This window comes from Apaloderma vittatum, unplaced genomic scaffold, assembly GCF_000703405.1.
Source record: "Apaloderma vittatum isolate BGI_N311 unplaced genomic scaffold, ASM70340v1 scaffold852, whole genome shotgun sequence".
Taxonomy (NCBI): domain Eukaryota; kingdom Metazoa; phylum Chordata; class Aves; order Trogoniformes; family Trogonidae; genus Apaloderma; species Apaloderma vittatum.
In genome coordinates, this window is record NW_009703935.1 from 53,756 (window position 1) to 76,309 (window position 22,554).

Consider the following 22,554-nt stretch of genomic DNA (forward strand, 5'->3'; position numbering starts at 1 on the left):
TCCATTTGACTGGAATGAGTCACTCATCTGGTCTCTGAGCACTACGTTCGGCCTTTAAGGGAAAAAAAAAACCACTGATGCAGACAATTACCATTTTGCTTCGCACCACCACGGCTAGCAATTGCTTTGAACAAACTGTTTATGTGAATTGACCCAACATATTTTTAAATAACACAAGGACTAAGAAGTCTTCAACTATGTCCAATGCAACCTCACTTTCTTGCTCCTGCTTTACTGAAAAAAAATGAAAATAGCTGTCCACAACTGTAAACTTTAACGAAGATGTAAACTTGGATGCACTAGGGACAATTTGATAAACTAGGGAGAAGACTGCAAAGGCAACTGAACAGGGAACAGGAAGAGCACAGTGGATAAGTATCTATTAAAAATGTATCTGTTGTTTAACAGTTGTTCTGCTTGTGTGGGTAAACAAGGGCCTGGAAAGGAGTCAGTTTAGCTACAGAAACATGTCTTTTGTAGCTACCTCTGGAAACAGGACAAGGAAAAGGTCTCGGCATAGCCTATAAACCCATCGCTGAAATCAAATATATAAACTGAATATATTAAAGCTTTTAAATTTATTACACTTAATTTCTTCTGAATATCTTACCCCTCTCTCCTGTTCAAGGTAAACCTAAACATGAGAAACGGAAGGATAAAGGAGAACTCCACTGAATGTGGAGTACATTTCATCAGAGTCTGTGTAGGCCAGTTTGCCTCCCGTTACGACGACGTTTACTTCGTCTCCTGCTTTGAGGTGAAGAACAAGGTGGAACGTCCCAGGACCACCACAGGTCCGTTTCCCCGAGTAGGGTTTGTGATACTCCAGCAGTTCCCTTCTGTACCCAGCCGTGTGGAGCTGGGCCACGCTTGCATTGGAGACGGACAGCACCGCTTCTACGTACTCATCTCTCTCTGGGGCCAGCACCGCGGTGATCAGGTAGCGCCCTTCATACGGCGATGTGAAAATGCCTGCGGAGGAGAGACACACTGAGCTTTTTGGAGTTACTCAAAACGGAGAGACCTGATCCCTTCTCTCCCCCAGTGACTGCTGACCTGCAGTGACGTGGGTTAGCAAGAAACATCACCGCTGCTACCTGGGCTCCGCTGGCCTGAGGAGCACAACCCACTGCGCTGGCAGAGCAGAGGCAGTGGTGAGCTGGACCTTGGGATTACTGGAAAACAAGCAGTGGCAAAGTGCGTGCCTGTCCGCAGCCACAGGAAGCTTTTATTCCGGTGTGTCTGGCTTAGAGGGATTTATGTTGTTTGTCCAATGCACCCAGCAAGGCCTGAGATAGCATCAGACACTGGTAACGCACGCTACTGCCCACCTGGCACCTCTGAGGGTCCATTCTTTGGCTGTTACCTGTATTGGGGTTGTAATAGTCCCCGTCATTCACAAGCACTTTGTTAAAGTGAACCACGCCGACATCACTGGAGAAAGGCTTCTGTGTGAGCCCGGCAGAAAACGACACCAGAGAGGCCGCAGCGGCAGCAGATCCTAAAATGGGCAACAACATGAGTCAGAGTCACGCCAGGATGAGAACATGGCCTCTCCCTGTGATGGTTTATAATCCTGTGCCTCTGTTCCTGCACATACTCCACTTGGACTAACGCTGTCACTTGAGGGGTGCCAGAATTAGCAGAATACGTATTGCTGGCCCAGGTCCCAGGTGCCTCACCATAAAATTTAATGAGCACCATAAAATTCCCCCCTTGGCCACAGCCTCCTTTTTTTTTTCCTTTTTTTTTCCTTTTTTTTTCCTTCTAAGGAAAAGGTACACGGCTTGTAAATGCTGGCAGTGGAAATCCTGCCACTTCTCAATTCAATACTTCTGCCACGGACCTTCTTTGGGATTGAGGCTGCAGTTGGACATCTCCGCTCTCCGTCACTATCACAACGGCAGTGGGAGTGCTAAAGGTGTGCAGCACGTGCTGGCTTTCCCAGTCATGGTGTGAAGCTGCACACGGCTTAACTGAATAACTTGGCATGGAGGGTGGGAGGAGAAGAAAAGAGGAAGGATATATCTGCAACTTCAGAAATGGCAAGTAACTACCTCTATTTCCCTCAGGGGCTTGAATTAACTGCCTCGTGTATCTTTGGAAATCTCCTTATTCAGTATTTTGTCTCACGCTGAGAAAGCAGACAGAAGCCCTTTTTCATTAGTCCTACCTGCCAGCATGCCTGCAGGTGCTCCTCTAAGCTGAGGTTATTTGAAAGGACCAAAATTAATTGCAGGAAGTCTACTTACTTAAGCAGCTTCTGTAAAGCTCCAGCACCTTAACACCATGTTACTTAGAGAAAACATCTCTCTGTATTCTCAGCTTATCCTGAGACTCAAATCAACTGAAACCGCATCTCAATAAACTTCTCGTTGGCTCACTGGGAAAGGCTTCTCTCCTCTGCAGTCATACTGCACAGATGGCACAAGCTATTTGCTGCCCGCCCAAAAACACTGTGCTCTTCCTTTGCAGTAGCTACAGTTCTCTTGGGGTTGGTGTCATCTGAATAGGGAAGTGACTCCTGCCCTGGCTCACCACAGATTTCTTCAAGTTTTTCCTGCACTAGCTGCTAGAATAGTTTGCTGCTTAAATTCCTTCACATCTGCAGCTCAGTTTAGCACGCCTTCTGTCATTGTCCAAAGGAGAAATCTTAAACCTGTCTCAATATCTTGTAGATCATTTGATGGGCAATATAAGGAGGCGCAGTAAAGACGCAACGTGTCCATGCTCTTATTCTCCTCCCTGCTTCCAGCTGCAACTCTGCCTGTTCTAAGCTTTCACAGGTCCTACCAACGCTCTCAGTGGCACTATGGCGGAACAAAAAGGTTCTTACAGAAAGGTGAACCACCTTCTCTTACATGTCCCCACTTGCAAACACCTTTCTCTATGCAAAGATCAAAGTTCAGCTTCTCTAGGCAAGGTCCAGGCTTGGAAACTGGTTTCACTTAAGCAGTTCGTGTTGTGGAATTATAAAACTCAGGAAAAGCTTGAGAACGTTTAAAAGCTAGGAACCACACACACAGCTCTTACAAAGAAACTCCTAGGCAGACAAAACGTTTCATGAAAGATTCAACCACAGTTTTACAGCTTCTGGGGAAGGAAAAAACCCCTCTGTATTCAAGAAGGTTTCGCTTGAGATATATCCATATCCATACATCTAAATATATAAGTAAACAGGAGCAGGTATGTGTGTTCAGGGCAGTCTCTAGCTACTGTAACGCATTCTGGGGAGTCAAAAGACCACAGAAGATACATGGGTGGTCTTTGTTAGGTTACATCTACTTCCACCCATCTGCTAGTTGTATTTCTGGTTCTCCACCTCTGTTTTGACTTCTCAGCATAGTTCATGCCTCCCACTGAGCCCAAGAGCCAGAAGGAGAAAAGGAAAAATAAAGCAAAACAGAACAGGAGACAGCATAGGCGTCTTCTATCAAGATGAAAGGAGAAAACACGTAATAGAGTGTGATGGTGCTGCTGACAATTGCTCAGCAACTGAGCAAGACTCTCCAAGAATCTACACAGAAGAGAGACCAGAGGCATGTCACTCATTTGTCGGTATGCGCTTATGGCTCCTCTGCATATGGCAGGGGCAGGGAGGGTACGTCACACTCCCTCTGCTTGGCCGACAGTCCTATATCTAAATGAGGGCAAAGTGCATAATTTCAGCTAGAGCAAATGGGACAAAAATATTATCAATTTATCACCCCCCATCGGTTTTTTTTCCCCCACTCTTGTTTGACCCTAACACATCTCATTTTCAGGAACATTCCCTCTGCTTATGGGGTGGCCATACAGCACAACACAGCCCCACTGATTTTCACGAGCCAGCGCTCCATGAAGCTGGGCCCGTCAGCACTGCTCTGCTAAGTCACAATGTTTCTGATGTGGCTGATAACTCTGTATGTTACGAAGACACAGCTACTTTTCTTCCAAGTCTGTTAGTAACATCTCTTACAACTCTTTACCTTTCACGCTGCAGCAGAAGGTTTGCCCTAGCACTTACCTGTGCTCCTTACACAAATACCCATCTCCTACCCCATCTTTCAGTGAATTGCGCTGTTCTTTTGTGTAAACAGCAGCAAAACACAACCACTGGTGCAGTTGTTCACATGTTCTTTACCTCAAAGTCAGCAAACACGCTTTCCCCTGTGCTAGACCACTGACCTGCACTAAAAAGCACACTGCTCTCTGTCCATTTATCAAAAGAGCAAGCTAAACATGCCTCAGAACTTTCCAGCAGGGCCATTTATGTATTCACTAAACTCCTTCAAATCAAGGACCACCTACAACAACATAAATATTTCATTAGAATAACATCATGCCTTCATACCTGAAATGTGTCCTACCGGCTTGCTGCTTGGAGTCACATGAAGAAAGTAAATATGGTCAACTATCAGACAAGTGGAAATTAAAAAACCCGAACCAAAATTAGTCCTTTATCTGCACAGATATATGCAGCAGCATTTGCACAGCGGTAAGGCTCATTAGCTCAGCTGGTTTTTTTATTACAGCGTACAAGGAGTTTCTTTTTAGAGAGCAGCAACCACCCTCCACTGAAGCTGCAGGGTAAAGGACACAAGCCACAGCACAAACTGCATGAAGGGGGAGGGTGAGGAACGCAATTTGTGCTTGCAGTGAGTTTTTTTTTACTGTGACCCTCTCGTATGCTGATCAGAATGTCTAAATCCTCTTCTTGGCTCTGTCCTTGCCTAGTTGTATGACCTGGGGATCATGTAAGCATTTTCTCATCAGTTCCCAGACCCGATCATCAGCCAATTTATTATTTCTGCCTCTGCAATTCTCTTTGCTCCAGCAAACAAAAGTTCCTGTAACTGCAAAATTGCTGTGCTTTAATAACATTTGCTGCTGATGTTCTTTACACAACAATTAATAACACTTGTAAATCCTTGAAGATCTTTACCTACAAAGTTATATTTTATGATGCAGGCAAACATATTAGCAAAATAGCTAATGCATCTGAACAACTCAAGAAATTCTTCAGTATTGGAAGTATGCAAATCATGCTTCAGCATTCAAGAAGAGCCCTGAAGTGGCTCATTTAATCCCAGAGGACAGACTTCTTCCTGAGCAGTGCTTTTCAGTAACAAGCTATTCAGAAACAGACATGAAAGAGAGTACTCAGAAGACCAATTTAATAGCATAAGCCTCTTATTTTAGGAATTACAGTACAAGAAAGTCTCATCTTCTTCAGATTGGAATTTCAGTACCACAGCAAGTCCTGGGCAAAGACACCATAAACTGTGGCCTTGGATGAATTAGATATTAAGGCTTCCTTGATGCCTTGTTTAAGCATTAAGTTCCTCCCCCAATAAGCCAAAAATCTTCCCTTCCCCAACTGTTAACTGCTGAATTCTGCCCCAGAGTTCTGCCCCTTTGCCTTTTATAAGCAGACACGGATGATGAGGAACCGTGGATGCAAATACTCTTAACCCCACAGGAAGTGTAACAGCTGTTTGCACCTTCCTTACTTCTCTGGTTTCTCTGACTGTACCTGCCACTGGGGTTTGCAAGGCATGTGGGGGGAAGTTACAGGACAGATCAGCAGGTACATCCTATATTTAGATAGATCTTGAGGGGCATGGATCCAGAAAAGAAAATCCTTGGTCAAGCCCACCTCTCTCTGGATGGCAGGGCGATTACGTTTCTTGGAACATGTTCCACCAAGCAGGAAACAAGCCCTGTTTGGCCACACCCTGCCTTTTCAACACTTCCAACATCCACCTACTGCTTCACACAGTTCTAGCATAAGCTTATTAAAATCCTGCTGTCTACAAATGGCAGTAGAATGTACAAAGTGGAAGAAACCCCCCAGGAAACCCATTTATCACAGAAATCTAGACATCTATATTGGTTTTGCTGGCATCAAGATAAACGAAAGTTTCTTTACTTCTCATCCTCTTCCAGAAGCCTCATCTACTGCTGCTTGTTCTTGCCACTGCAATCCCCAAATGCAAAAAGATTGCTTTAAGGCTACAACAGATTTTTAATTAGAAAGTATAAATACCAGAATTACAGTATGAACTCTTTACAACTCTTTTTGTCAGTCCCCAGACCAGTCTTCAAGACACGTATCATCCAACTAAGTCCCAAGGGTAGGATTTTGGATGCCATAAAGCCCTAACGTTTTATGTTCATCTACTTCTCCTATTTCCTCAACAAATATACATGAAATCATTCTTTCCGAAGAGGGTGTGGGAATATTCACTTTGATCCAGGATACCATTCCCCAGGGTTCGATAATATCTTGAGTATAAGGTTGTAGGGCAGGCAGCACCCAATCAATATATTTATCAAGGCCAACTAGCACATCCTACATAAGATTTATACCTGTTTATCATACAAATTCATAAATGACCTGTGATATTAACAACTATAAAAAACAAAAAAATCAACCCACCCAAACCAAGAAAACTGCATTTGGAATCTTTTTAGAATAGAATCACAGAATCATAGAATGGCCTAGGCTGGAAGGGACCTCAGAGATCATCTAGTCCAACCTCCCTGTTTTGGGCAGGGACACCACCTCTCGACTAGACCAGGCAACACATGGGGACCGAGCCAGAATCGAACCCGCCGCCTCGGTGTTGGTCCTTGTTGCCAGCACCACGCTCAAACCACTGAGCTAACCGGCCCCCTTTTTTAAACTACAGTTGTCAGTGGCAGCATTCCTTCTTTCACTGAAGTCAGGAAGATGAGTCCCCATGATTCCAACAAAGCCAGAAACTCTCCCAAGAGGAGGACCAACTCATGCACTAGCTCAGATACAAGAACTTCACCTTGGCCTTACTCCTACCTTATTAGAGAAATTAAAATTGTTGCAAAGAAATATATATTTTCCTCATTTAAAAGGAAAAAAAAGGTCAGTACTGACATTTGCTAGGAAGTAGAAACCCTTTGTATTTAAAACAAACCACTGAAGTAAGTAACAATAACCAAAAATAAATTATTTTTCAAAATCTCAAACCCCTCATATTTTCCAAGGATGCAGATTATGTTTTAATGTTTAGGTATAGTAAAAATCTGTTAGATTTTTCTCAATACTACACTTAAATACTAAAAATCAACACTTTGTTCTCTCAACCATGGATTTCAGGGACTGAAATAAACATTAAGCATCTACATAAAGAATTTAGGAACTGCATAAAGAACTATAGGAAACAGTTGCCTCACCTTGCGAGTCCGTGGAAGGAGAAGATAACTTTGGATATCCTACAAAGAAGAAGTAGTATGTGTCATATCACATAATGGAGTACATTATGACAAAATACCACTGCAGCCTTCTGAAAAACAGCCTTTGTTACCAAACAGCAAGTGACCAAAATAGCATCTCCTATGCAATGCTCAATTATTGTTAGGCTGGGGCAGACACAGCAAAGAAAAACAAATTCTTACTGCAATGGACTAAATCCACTGCAAGCACTATGGCAAGAAAAAAAAAATAAATAAAATTAACCTTCCCTAGTGGCAAGGACTGCGGTAGTTACCGAGGATTTCATGTCAGCCCTGTTGACCTCATGCTTTCTGCAGCCTTGGCAAAAGGCCACAAAACTGGCACCGTATCCCCTCCTTCTGTAGCCAGCTGGAGGCTGCAAAGGTGCAGTCACAAACTGCCTCTGCTGTGAGCCCGCTCCCGATGGTGACAGCTGTAACAGGCCTCCATGAAAGCCTGCAAGGTGACTGGTGAAGCACAAGAGCTCTCGGTGTCACCCCTCTAGCAAGACCTGGCATTCCCACTGTGCTTCAACAGGAGCGATTCACCCTCGGTTTGGTTCTCTCACCTGGTGCTCCAGCGTAGCCCTCAGCAATGGGCACGGTGCTTTGACCAGCCTGACCATCCGCGCTCCTGAGCCGCCCTCGTCCTGACATTAAAACAGTGCCAGGAGGCCCTGCCTCTCCAGTTTCCAGGATGATCCCAGTTGTTCCAGGCAGAAACGGCACAACTCCTGACCCCGGCAGCGCTGGGCGCGGAAGAGGCCTCGGCTGCGGTGGCTGGAGGGGCGTCCTCTGCCGCGGCGGTTGTATCCTTGGCCTTGAGGGCAGCAGGGATATGCCAGGCTGGGGCTGCAGAGGTGGTCTTGGTGGCAACGGCTGCTGTGGTGCTTCTGATCGCCCTTTAAAATGACGAAAGAAAAGGAAAGATAGAGCATTATTGGCCTAAAACAGTATATAAAATTGCACACTTTTAAAAAAGACAACGGGATGCAATCTGAGGTCACCTTTTCTCCTCAGACCCAAGAGCGCACCAGTAGAGCTCTGCTCCACTCTCATATACTACAGGCTCCTCTCTTTCCCAGCCTGTGGCACAGGGAAAGGAATGAAGACAGCCTGGAGACAGGACAAGCAGCACTCAAATAACCCATGAACGTTCACCTGCTAGTCCAGCTTTGGCTTTCTGCAACAAGCAGGCGGGTATCACACCTATTCCCACAGGTGCCCTCATCTCCACTTCATGCTCGTTCTCTCTCCCTTCACTCCAGCTCTCCCAAACCCCTCCCACCCATCACTCCTACTTTTGACTCTGTACTCACACAGCATCCAGCACCGGGCTGACCCTTTAGTGCTTTTGTAAATAAAAGTATCCACAGAAAAAAAAAAACCTGAGTAAATGAACACTAACTCACAGATTTTTTTTTTTTATCCCTACTTTGAAAAGCAATAACTTAAAATTCCAAATAATCCCATTACTAATATTTTTCTGACAATGAACCCTAGGATATGATCTACCAGAGAAGCCTTTATTGTTTTAGAGAAGAGATACCATTAAATGCTTTTTGCAATAGGGCAGCCAACATATATGACATCAGGGTTGAACAGTGCTGACATGGTTACATTTGTGTATCCGGTCCAGGTCTAAGCTCTTTATAGGGATTATGGCTTTTTCAAAAAAAGGAATTTCTAGATGACATTTAGAGATGTAATGTCCCCCCAAGAATGAAGTTGAGTTACAGCTAAATTAAGAACAGGAATTTACAAATGTGGAGACTTCAGTAGGTGTAATGACACAGAATAATTAGAATTTCATTCTGAATTAAACATTTGGAGTTGGTTATTTTCATTGCATTTTGAGACTAAAGCATGGCTTTAGGTACAGGGATGGAAATGCGTTTCTGGGGAAACAGACAAATATCCCCTTGCAAATTTATCTGATGCAACTCATCACACCAGAGGTGCTTGCCATGGCCCACAGTGGAGACCATAGCTCTGAGATCTCAGTGGTCAGACCGAAGCACTTCCATTTGTCACAGTCCAAAATCAGCCTGGGTGAATTCACGAGAGGCTGGAGCTAAACCGAACGGCTGTGCCTGGAAGCACACAGGGTGTGAAGCTTCCCCTGGCTCTGCTGCACAGCTGGGGACCCCCAGGAGGGACATATGCTGCACCTTGGGGTGAGAGCTTACAAGCCAGTCACGCAGGTATTGCCCATGAGGCACCGCTCGAGTCCAGACGGTGTCACTGGAAACCCACGTGCCATCTCGTGACGACTCAACACCTGCACATCACCCTCATGAATCTCATTTCTTGCTTTCAGCCTCATAAAAAGTCCACATAAGCATTCTAGAGCACCCAGAGGCTGGCTGAAGTCATAGTCCTGCATCACCTGCATCCATTTGCTAGGAAAAAAACTCCCTGAGCTTTGCTGGCTGGCTTTTAACTGCCATGAGAATTGAAACTTACACAAGCAACACACCACAAAGCTCACTCAGTAACTCTGTCCGCAAGGCAGGGGACTAAGGAAAGAAATGTTCGTTTTACACAGATTAAAATTATCTTCATAAAAATCTCAGGACTAAGAAAAAAATCTTATGAAATTTTTTTTAAAAAGGCTTAAATTATCAAGATGAATTGTTTCAAAGAGTCGTTAATTCAGTCTGTCCACAGTGGCATACATTTAGACCTTCACCTAAATTAGTCAGATTCACCACATTTGAAACGCAAATTGACCAAGTATTTTACCTTGCAATGCACATACCTGTCATTTTTCTAGTCAGTTAAGCTGGGCTTTATTAAGAAAATGAGTTGGGCTGACACAGGGAAGATGAACACATTTCTCTGCTTGCTTTTCCAAACCTTTAAATAACAATCAACAGCGCAAATTTCACATCCTGTGCAAACTGTCTCCTTGCACACAACATCAATATTGCAATATTCAGAATTATCCAACTACGTTTCCATAAAACTAAATCCAAAATTTCCTGCCTAAAGCTCAACTTAAAGTGTCAGTAATCAGGTACGTGTAGGGTGAGAGGGATCTGGACTGCCATCTTTACCAACCTTTTTGGCCTCTTCTACTGAGAGACATCATAGCAAGACGAAGTATCGATAAATCACCAGATAAAGATGGTAACACTGGAGTCACTCTGTCCTAATACTGAAATCCATAACGTGTTTTGAATTCACAAGGCAGTGAGAAAAGAGCCCCTGAGGAAGGCTGGGATGAATCTAGGTGGGCCTGCTTAAGCTTTGCTGAGCAGCAGGCAAAACAGAAATCTTCCTCATCATCTTGCCATCTATCTGGGAGGGCAAAGAGCAGAGCCGAGACCATCGCAGAGCTGAGAACAGTTACACTCTCTGCATCAGTGGCACCCTTCCCACTCCAGTTGTTGTCACTGGTGTAAGTGACAGTTCAGTTAGCACAGCACACAACAGCTTCCACTCTCGGATGGCCATCCGCAGCTGCAACAGAAGAGAACGTTTCCCTCCTTGGCTGAAAATAAGAATGCTTTTGTTCCCCTCCCCTTCTTAAAAATATTTTATTTGGTTTATTCAGCCAGGCAGCTTTAACCTGCAGTTTTACTTCACTGAAGGAGGAATGATTTCCTGGGAAGGAAGATGAGCAGCGATCTGGATGCATGAGACAAATGGATCCTGGGGTGTGTCCGATTCTAGTATCGTTCCGCCCCAACCACGCTCTGCTCAGCCTCCAAAACGCACAGAAACAAAGTGTGGGAAGAAAAAACATAGCGAGTAAAGAAATCTGTGACTGCACTCACAAGAAGCCAAAAAGACCAGACTTGAATTTTGTTACAGATACTAAACGGGTTTAACAATTAAGTTACACTGCACCCTTTTGCATAAGCTCCCAGGGAGCCCAGAACAAACCACTGTATGACTGTTTGCACTACAACACTAAGATTTTATGTTGCCCTTCATCAGTGCTGTAACACAGAGCACACATTTGGTTTCTTAGACAGTAACTTCAGCAGACAACACTTTGCTGGTGCTTTAAAACTCTGCTACAGAGACAATTACCAGAGGAATTGCAGTTCAGGTCATATAACCGTAACCAAAGCAAACTACACTCCCAGCACGGTATCTGGCTGCAAGACCACACTCCCAATTCCCAGAAAGCTTCATGAATCTATACAAATGGGCAGTAAGTTGAAAAAGGCCAGTGACTTGAACGTGGCTTTCAGTTTTGTGCCATTTGAAGAGCAAATGTGCCCACAGAGAGCCACGGACCACAATGAGAACAAATGATGCTACAAGATATGGAGCTGGGGACAGTCACCATTTGATGGGGACAAGGAGCTGAGGGATTACACCACCTCGGTGAGCACATTGTGCACCGTCCTCTGCATGCTTAGAGCAGACAACATCACCTGCTGCCACCACTGGCCTGTGTGGGGCAGGATGCTGCACCACCTTCATCAGAAATTAATACAAATTAAATTCGTTTCTGGCCTCTGGGTTTGTATATGTTATACGATCATTCACTAACCTGGCTTGTTAGTTTGAAATCCCATAATAAAAAAACTGGAAGAAAACACAGCCATATTCCTAAGAGAAGGGTCATTTGACTTTGCTCAAGTTTACAGTGCGTTGATAAGATTTTATATTGTATTTCTCGCAACATCTTTGCCTTCCTGCCCTCAACAATTGTTATTAGTAGCAACTTGTTTCTGTTCCGGCCCTTCTGAAGTCAAATGACATCATTTCAATACTATGATATGCTGGCAAATAGCTCATAAGAAACTCTACACCAAATCTACAGCCAGGACTGAGTCTTCCCTTCAAATAATGTTGGTATCAGAGACGATGGTACAGATCACAGACATAAAAACAGTTAAAGCTGTACCCCAACTCACACAATAGGGCTCCCAAACTGCTTCCAAAAAAGGCTCTTTGGCCAAAATCTTTCTGCAGCTTCAGACATCAAAACTTACTCCATCCGCTGAGCCAGACAGCATTAGTGTAATTGGAAACATTCGGTGACTGAAGCAAACCCTTCGAGGGCCAGAGGCCCCCCCCGGCAGCAGGGGATGCTCAGAGGGCACCAACCCCGGGTGTGACAGCAGGGTCCTGCCACAGGCTCTGCACACCCCGCCGTGGGTGGAGGGAGAGCTCTGCCCTGGAACGGTGTCACTTTATAGAAAGCCCAGTGCGCTGAGGCTTTATAATGCTTTACTATGCCGTAAAAGAGGCTGATAAGTACAACCACCGAGGCTGCTTGAACACTTGCCTTAAATAGCAGAAGAAAAGTTACTGTGTTTTATTTTGGACATTTCTGCAACTTCAGTCCCTTGCGCAAATTTATTTTGGACAAGATGGAAGAGAAATAGAATTACGTAGATACATCCTACTGCATTTGAAGGGGGCCTGGGTCTACTTCTGCAAGATCTAGTGGTGAAGGTCCTCACTCTGTTGAATTTAAGTCCAGATTTCACCAAAAGAATTATCTGAGAACTATGGATGCCCTCCATTCCATTCCCCCATTGCTTCTTCTTTTAAAGAAGAAAAATAGATGTTTTTTAATTTCACACAAGAGCCTCTTACCTCAGAAGGATTCTTCTGTCAAGTAGTGCACTACATTTAATTTTAAACAATTAAACACTCAAAAGAAACATCCATCACAGTCTTTCATGTGTCTGCCTGAGAGTGAGAAGGATATTCTTCCCTGGAAAATTACTTTCAGACCCTTCATGAAGCAGAACTTGTCAATTCAAACAAGAGCACTCACAGTTCTGCATCTGATCTCCCTCAACTACCATCACCTGCAACAGCCCACAGTCACTTCCCTCAGCACTTCTTCTGATTTAAGGCCAGTCACAGAAGTTGGTCTCTTATCTATTTCATATGTGCACAGAATTAAAACCAGAAACATCAACCAACCAAAGAGTGCCGTTTCAAAACACCCTCCAATTCCTAAGTTTCTGCGTCATGCCGACAGGAACGGGAGCTCAGCTTCCTTCTGTAAACTTCGACTCTCTCGGAAAAACAGACCATTGCTGAAATCTGGAGCAAGAACAGCAGCAGGAAGCAAGTGGCATTTGGCAAGATCTCTAAGTGTTCATGGCAAGGTTCACCCACACATTGAGGCTGCCCTTTCACAGCTTTTTGAGCCAAAGAGAACGTGCCTCTGCCCCTCAGCCGCTCTAATGCAAACTTCAAACCACCAGTGGAGGTAGGTTTGAGCTGACATGTTGGTTGGACTAACAACAGAAGCGGCTGAGGTGTGAAAGTGCTGCCAGCTGGGGTGAGCACCTATTGCCAACTATGCTGTGGGAATGCAAACTCCCAAGAGAGCTGTGAAGCAGAAGTCTCGTTTTGACACACTGAGATACGCCAGAGCTTGTTTGCAGAAGCCCTAAATCAAAGGGTTCGTGCTGAATTACAATCATTAACTCATGCTAAGAACAAAACTTATAGGGAATCTTTCTTATCACAAATCTGAATTCCTTTGACTTCGGGTTTTCTCCATTTACTTTTCAATTTCCCTCGAGGAGTCAAGAATAATTTCACACAACAAAATAAAACAAAACCAAAAAAATATTCAAATTAAATAACTGGAAAAACACCCACAGATAGCTATTACTCACTATCCCAAAACACTAGTTTTCCCATTCTCTTTATTCTGGCTCAAAGTAAACATAGAAGAACATAAGGCTTTTTAAAATTGTTTTTCCCTGAGAATACTTTTGAAAGCACTCAAGAGTCCTCTATGGCATTCTACAGCAAAGAGCCAAAATTAGAGTCACTATAAAAACAAAGTAGAAATCATGTCATGTCAAATTTTTCCTCTCATTTAGTTCCTTTATAAACGATTCAGAAAGAAGCCAGTTGAAAAAAAACAACAAACAAACCACCACCATCAACAAAAAAGCATCAAAAGAAGGAAAAAAACGCCACTTACTTGTGTCAGACTGAGATTTCAGCACACCTTCAATATCCGTTGTGATTTTGGAGACCTGACCATAAAACTGCTGGACAGAATTTTTGAGGCTAGAAATATCTGTGGAATGAGATGCTAGAGTTCCATTCATTTCACGGACGCAGTTCCACAAGCTGCTCACGTGCTTATTCAGACCTTCTTTGATGTTCTGCAAGCTATTCGAGACGGAGTCCAGCTTGCCACAAACTTTTTCTATGCGCGAGACTCTGCTCTCAACATCGGAAACACCCTCGTGGCTACCTTGAGTCTTGTCTTTGCATTTGTTAAAATCATGTAGGACGTGCTCATTCAGTTGTTCCAGTCTCTCCTTGATTTCGCCACAGCAACTGTCGCTGGGATGAGCAGTTTGATTTGCGAATGTCCTCTGCATTTGATCGATTTTTCGGAAGACACCTCGTTGTGTTTTTCTACAGGTAGAATTGACACCCAGAAGCTGTTCCCTGCAGCTGTTCAAGCCATCTTGAAGATTTTTCACATCTTTATCCATGATATTCAGACTATAGCGCAGTACACGTACATCTCTCTGCATTTTCTGGATGTCACGTTGGTTACCCTTAATTAAGTTGAGTTTATCATCAAGAGAGCTATTTAGAGATTGCAGGAGAACAGAGTTATTCTCTGTTTTCAAAAACAAATGCTCATATTTGTTGTTACAACTTTCTAGCTCTTTCTGAAGGTCTTCCATACCACCTCGTGGTACAGACTGACATTTCTGCCCACAGAGGTGTTCAAGTGACAGTAGCTTGCTCTTCAGGAAATTAATCTCTCCTGTGAAGTGCTCATTTGAAAATCCCGCGTCACTGGGCAAGATGGCCCCGGGATGAAGATACATTCCATCCGGGTCCGTGGTATTAGCGATCTCAAAAATAGTGCCACCCAGTCTGTCTTCTAGTGCCCGCAGCTTCTGGTCAAACAAGTCTCTCAATTCATCTACCTCAGCAGCTATAGCCCCACGGAGAGTTTCCTCAACATAAAAGCAATGCTCTTCAGCATTTCGTTCCGTAACATTCATCCTTGCATCTAGCTCCTCCAACCTCTCACCAAACATGTCTTCTAGATCTGGAGTTGACAATCGACTGATTTCATTATCTATTCTGACGTTCAAGATCCTGTGTGCTTCTGCAATTCTGTCAATCTTCTTATCTAAATCTTTTATCTGTTGGTCAAAGTCATTTCTCTCACCTTCCTTGCAACAGCTGGACTTGTTTGATGGAATCTGAGTTCGGAGAGTATTTATCTCTTTCCTCAAGTCATTCTCTTTTCCTCTTATAACATCAATTATTCCTGAACAGTTATTTTCATTGTCATCACACTGCTGCTGGATATCCTGTAGTTTGTATTCACAAGAGTTCTTGAGATCTGCCATTTTCTTTTCAAATCCTTCCAGTACTTCCTGTCTGAGAGACTCAAATTTTGAGTCTATATACTCCTTATATATATTGTCACCAGGCATTGTTATTGTAGGTCCTCGTGCTGCCTCCTGCAGTTGTTTTAATTGTCCCTCATAACCTTTTACTTTTCCATTCAGTTCTTCCAGCTCATCATTCTTTATCTTCAAGGCTTCTTTGACCTCAGCTAGCTCAGACTTTATATCTTCCATTTCAAAATCAATAAAAGGGTCTTTTTGATCTTTATTGCTGAGGAGTCCAGGCAGACGAATGGTGTCTGTTTCACCACCAACCGCACTATCGGGCTCTGGGCGGTCATAAAGATTGTTCAGCCAAGTGACCAACATCTTACTGGCATCCTCTTGGACAGTCAGCTTCAGGTTTTCATTCACACCTGCCACGGAGGATTGAAGTTCAAGCACTGATCGTGTAAGCCTAAACAATTCATCCTCCAGAAACTGCATTTTCTTCTCATATGGTGGAGGTTCCGGCACTTCTGTTGGTTCTGCATCTGTTTAATGGAAATAACAGACAAACTCTGAAGGTAAATGTTCCCAGCGGTATTTGTTTTAACCAGCTGACCTAATTTAACTTTTTCTTAAAGCCATATAACGATTTAAATTGCATAATGCTCATTCCTGTTTTCAGTAGTTTATAATTAAAATGTTATCACAACACCTTGAACTGCAAGTTTTAGCACAGTAACCAAATCCTGCCAAGAGACAATGGCAATAAATAACGAATTAGCAAGCAGAACCCCACTTTTTGTTTAGCAATGAATCTAAGCTACAGCATATATAACAGACCACTTCAGATCCATATACACCACAACACAATCGCCTTAGAGCCACTGCATCTCCTATAACAATTATTTGGGAGATGCTGCTCCTGAATTCCCACTGAAAACCTAAGTGGCAACAATTTATGTGCCTAAAGTAGGTTTGTGCTCCAGTATTTTGCTGGCCCAGTGTCCAAATGCATATACAGGATGGAGTTCTGCAAGATATTCCAGTTAGGACACCTCCTTCAAAAAATACCTAATTATCTGACAGATATTTAAGTAGGCAATAAAAATGTGTTTAAAATCATAAGCTTTACACATGCAAAATTGTTAGATTAAAATAACACCAGCACTATCCTCACTGAACGAAAAAGGCAGAAGCCACTTTCTGGCTGCAATCTATGTTTTACCTAGTACAAATCAATTAAGAAATCTGAAATCATTCTTTCAATACATTTGTCATTGGCAGCATCTCATTTGCAGAGCCATGCACAGTTCTGGATGTTCAGTTTCAAGTAAAATGTTTAACAACTGTAGAAAATCCAGAAGAAAAAAAGAAACATTATCAGAGGTCAGGAAAGCGTGAACTGTGGGAAAAGCCAAAGTAAACTCATTTAGGCTAAATAGGAGAATGAGGAGTGATATCTGCAGACTTGTAGGGAATAAATCATTTTCCATATCTGCTGCTGAAGGGATGGGACAAGAAGAATGGGCTTCAGCTGGAGCAAGTAAAGATGTGGCCTGATAGCTGTACAGAAAGCGAAATGCCAGAAGACACTGTCCACATGAACAGCAGAATTTCCACCACCAGAGGCTGGACAAACATAACTGATCCTACTTTCGGGGATGGATAAACAGACCCCTCTACATCCCTCTAGTTCTGTTTTCTGGGATTCTCAGCAATGAGGCACTAGTAAGTCAAGATACTGAGTGTGATCCCAAATAATCATCTAATATCAACAAAACCTGCTGCTAGACCACCGTTTCAGTTTAAGGAACATCTAATATCACTTTAATGTGTAGATCCACGCGACCAAATATATCTGCATACTCCCATGTATCTTTGCCCATTATACACAGTGGGGTACAGTTTATAAATACATCATGCATAAGCCTGATTGGGATTTTGCATGATACCATTCATGTAATGCATAATCCAAAGACTTATGCAGAATGAAGGCATACTACTGCAGGCATAAAAAAAGTGAATGAAGTTAAGAAGCAGTAGCAAAGAGGAAAAAATACTTGTTTAAATACAACAGAAAATAGATATGGAAGTTGTTAACATTAGAATACCTCTTTCAGATGACAAGTGGTGCTAACAGTTAAGTTTTCAGACAAAAGAATTTCAGCACTGGTTTCATGTTATGCTTGCCAGATACAGAGCGGAGAGCAACACCAAGGTAGGGTCTGAAGGACATGCAGTTGGAATTTTTCTTAGTTTTAAACTGGATGTCAGCTTAAAGACATTACGAAGAAGGTATGAAGTCACAAATGTACTCTTCAAGACTGGCAGGGTGGCCAATTCTTTTAACAATAAAAAAGTATGCACAAACAGAGTGTAGCTATTACATACACACTGGTCTATTACAGTTCTTTTAGGGTCTGAGCAGACATAAGCAGTGTGCAAGTTACTTAAAGATATCACTGTGGCTTATTCTCATCTTTTGGAAATAATATTTTAGGTGGGCTAACAAAATACTTAAAAAGCTTATTTTTAAAGCAGGTATATAATCTACAGGTCTGGTTTAAAAATCACATATTCGGTCCCAATCCATTCCATCACACAAAAAGCTCAAGCGGAAATCTGCTTAAGAGCTATACGTAACAACGTTGTCCAATGACTTTGGGAAAAAGTCCTACGGAAGGAAACATCTGCTTATCATTTCTTGTTAATGCAGAAAAGGTCTAATACTGCAGAGTAACAGCATTCCTTCTTACCTTTTCAAAAGACAGTACCTTACACAAACAAACAGCATTCATTCTTTCAGGTATTTTTTCAGAAATCAAGGCTTATCATTCCCTTACTCCAGGTAATTTAACACAAATCTGTAAAATCTGTACAAGCCCTTGAACGAACAAAACACTGTGAAACTGCTGGGGACCATTATACACCATTAAAATTAGTACCTCTTCTTTTTCATTTCAGGAATAGCTCCTCTCAAATATACCTTTTTTTTTTTTTTTGGCTGAATATTGAAGAAACCACAAAAAAGCCTCATAAATTCTTACCAAAAAACCCAACATTAACACAAAGATTTTCCTGAGCCACGAGTAACCATCTGACATTTATGGCCAGTGTTCTACAGCCACACCTCCGTTATTCTTCCAGAAATTCTCTGTAACAAGGCTGGCTGTTATTTTCCCACCACGCAGTGTCTTCCATATGGCTTCTGTACCTGCCAGGAGTTGAGTTTAATAGAAACCATAGCGGTTCTTATACTTAAAAGACAAAACAAGAAAGCAGACATGATCATGCATACCAAAATTCAAACAAAAAGTTACCCAAGCCTTTCTTTGCAACAGCTCTCGCTGGCGTTGCGGGACGACGAGCAGCGTTTGGTTTTTCCGCCGGGCCTTCTTTGCAGTCTTCCCCTTTGTACCCGGGACAACATCTCCATTCCAGCTCCGTTACTGTTTTATATGCAACTGTGTACCGAGGTCTGAAACTTGTTCGGTATCTGCCAAAACATAAAGCATTTTGATCCATAACCTAGTCTGTTACTTACATTAAAGCTAAAAGTGGTTTGTGGCTTTTTTTAACGAAAATTGATTACTTTCATCTATGATTCATTTTCTCCTTCAAATAATAGATGAACAAATGTTTCTTTTGAGGTTTTAAAAGTTACCTGCAGTTGACACAGTCATGTCAGGGAAAGCAAATACAGCCACAGAACAGGGGCTTTCATGTATGAGCAGAGGGATAACGTGTTGTGGGGAGTTGTCTTCAACTCATCAGACACTGCTGAGAGTAACAGTGACCACCAGTGTATTACTTCATAAATTCAGTGTATTACTTCATAAATTCAAAACCTTTTTCCTCTAACTGCTTTTCATTGCAAACACAGCCACAGGGCTGCTCTGCACCAACTCTTCTGGGCATCAAAAAAATAATTCTGCCTGCTTTGTCCCACTTGTCCTTCCGCAGTCTTCACTGCGTATTCCTTGGAATCCATATGTACGGAACAGTCAACGCTAAGAGGGATATTCCAGGGAAGGACAAAACGCAGGAAGCACGAGTCAGATAGGGACATGAAAGAAGGAGTCAGATGAAATGCTCTTTCCCACTTCACTAGTTAAGTTGAAGACGGTCTTGCAGACAAACAGATTATCGTACACACAGATTACTGTACATACAACCTTAAGTTTCCTCAATTAATCACTCAAAAGTTCATATAATGGCAAACCGATTCTGGTCTTCAACTTGCTTTTAATCATAGACTTCTCCCATAACTTCCCTTCAGCACACATGTCGCATGTCAGACACTACAGTGCCCCACCAGACCAGAAGCAGAATCTGCGCTGTTTTATAAAAACTAAATCAATGTTAAGTACAGCTCACTCCAGGTTGAGAGATGAGAGAAGTAATTAAAACAGGGATGTGCCACCTGAGCTATATAAACTGGTACACCTGGAACACACAGAAACAAAAGAAAAGCTACTACGATTTCTCACATAAATTCCTTTCTATGAATAAAACTAGTATCATACTACTAACCTCCCTAGGGCATTTTCAGATCTTTCTTTTCCTTTTCCTTAAGATTATTTCAGATCAGAGCAACAGTTTGCATCCATTAATGAACGACAGGCTCACCTCACAGCTGAGGTGTCCCCAAAGTAGTAATATCAGCAGAAGAAATACAGGACAGCAGTGAAGGACTCAACAGGAGCTCTGCAACAGGTTTCACTCACAGTCTGGCTGGGCTCACAGGGAGTGTATTTTGGGACAGGGAAAATACGGTACAGGATGGGCACCAGAAGTAGCCACGCTATCATACAAGAATCAACTGCATGCTTTATTAAGTACTGTCATGTATTGATATCCAAAATCCCTCATTGTTTAAAAATCACCAGTAATCAGCTACCAAATACAAAGAGTTTAATCTTACGCAGGCAGTGCAAGGATTTCTACCGAAAGTCACAAAGTAACAGTTTAATTTTTATTCTTCAAAGCTCCTCTTACCATGCATGAAAATAACTGCTGAAGTAATTCTGTTGTGGGCTTTTTTATTATGCATCTTTCACTTTGAGATATATCATTTCAATAGAACACCCCACACCTCTTAGCCATTTGCTGTCCCTTTTTGGTAAACTGCTTAGCAAACTTTAGGCAAGGGAGTTAAAAAGTTAACTACGAATGATGAATGCTTCTTTTCCAACCATATCTTTCCCAGTTCTGTCACAATATATTCAATTTTTGCACTCAGGAAATAAATACTTGGTATTCTTTTGCAATATTATGTTATCTACAATTTCTCATTTAAGAGGGAAAAGTTGCTTTGACTAGAGACAAGATCTTATTTTTTCCAACTGTTTTTAGACCAAAGAGTGATTTATTCCAATGAGCCTCAGACCCAGAACACGTAAACTTGGGAGTGGTTTTTCCATCCTTTTTTACCTTTGCCACATCATACATGAAACAGCTTAAGACTGTACTCCAGCTTACAATTTCTTTCGCAATTTTCACTGAAACATCTGCTGAATCTTGTTTACAAATGTAAAGTTCTGTCAGTGCCAAGGTCAAGTGCTTTAAGCAATAAATAGAGGAGGAGTGCAATGTAGAGGGCGCTGTTGGGCAGGACAGCATCCAGGCCACCCAGAAACTTCCTTTTCCTTCTCCCCTATCTGAATTATTAAACCACATCTCGTGTAGCTAATTTTGGTTTGATTACTTTCCTTCCAACTAGCTGCCAGAGTCAGAAGAGAAACAGGATTAGCTGGATGCTTGAGTGTTTTGAAGTGGGTTTGAGAGTCATTACAACTTCTCTCACAACCACCACATTACTGAAATGCAAACTTTGAACTTCCAGATCAGTTTTCACATGCCGGAAACAGTCGTACCTACTTTTCTCTGATTTCCACAAAACACTTCACTGTTCCAAACTTTGTGTGTGTTTCTCTTTATACTTCCAGGGCCAAACTCCTTCCTGAAAATTTCAGTATTTCTATTATCTTTAAGCACCAGCATGCTTCTCTATTTTTTGCTCACAAAGTTTTAAGAATATAGCTGAAACAACTGTTATAAAAGGAACAAGAACTACTTTTATGCAAATTTTGCACTCCACTCAAAAGATAGAACATTAATTTTCCTTCTACCATTTCTGCCATTCCTCTCATATTTTTTACAAGCTTCTCTTTCTATACCTTCCTTGTAGTGATGTTCATCAATGTAGACATGTTCAGATGACTTAAACATCGAGATAAATCATAAGACATGACCAAACATAAAAGAATATAAACAACTTAAAAGGGATCAAGCTGAGTATTTTTAATATTGACAAATGACAAAGCTTTTCCAAACCCCATCTTAAAAATAAAAAAATAAGCAAGATCAGCATTGCCCTTTTTTATTTCAGTTTCATGACCCTAACAGGCATTAAATGTCTTAATATGATTTAATACAAAATTTATTTGAAATGCAAAAGAATCATAGAAACACAGAATGTTAGGGGTTGGAAGGACCTCAAAAGATCACCTAGTCCGACCCCCCTGCCAGAGCAGGATCCCCTAGGGCAGCCACACAGGAACGCATCCAGGTGGGTTTTAAAAGTCTCCAGAGAAGGAGACTCCACAACCTCCCTGGGCAGCCTGTGCCAGTGCTCTGTCACCCTCACACTAAAGAAGCTTCTCCTCATGCTGAGGCAGAACTTCTTATGTTCTAACTTACACCCAGTATTCCTTGTCCTATTACTGGGCATCACTGTGAAGACACTTGCACCTTCCTCTGGACCTCTGCTCCTCAGGTATTTATACAGGTTAATAAGATCCCCTCTCAGCCTTCTCTTTTCAAGGCTAAACAGCCCCAGTTCTCTCAATCTCTCTTCATAGGAGAGATGTTCAAGTCCCTTGATCATCCTCATAGCTCTCTGTGGCACTCTCGCCAGTAGTCCCCTGTCTCTCTTGAATTGGGGAGCCCAAAACTGGACACAGTATTCCAGGTGTGGTGTCACCAGGACAGAGTAAAGGGGGAA

At 42.4% G+C, this 22,554-nt stretch overlaps 1 protein-coding gene across 1 annotated transcript in view; it reads right to left on the reverse strand.

The window, feature by feature from the left end:
• Positions 1–550: 550 nt before the first annotated feature.
• The window catches only part of EMILIN2 (elastin microfibril interfacer 2), a gene marked incomplete at its 5' end in the record, with an annotated part of 32,920 nt that continues 10,916 nt past the window's right edge, over positions 551–22,554 (reverse strand). Inside the window, 6 exons of the mRNA XM_009864815.1 lie at positions 551–972; positions 1,367–1,501; positions 7,195–7,233; positions 7,803–8,135; positions 14,156–16,093; positions 18,869–19,044. Of these exons, the coding sequence (XP_009863117.1) occupies positions 635–972; positions 1,367–1,501; positions 7,195–7,233; positions 7,803–8,135; positions 14,156–16,093; positions 18,869–19,044 (2,959 nt within the window). The remainder of the gene's footprint in view (positions 973–1,366; positions 1,502–7,194; positions 7,234–7,802; positions 8,136–14,155; positions 16,094–18,868; positions 19,045–22,554) is intronic.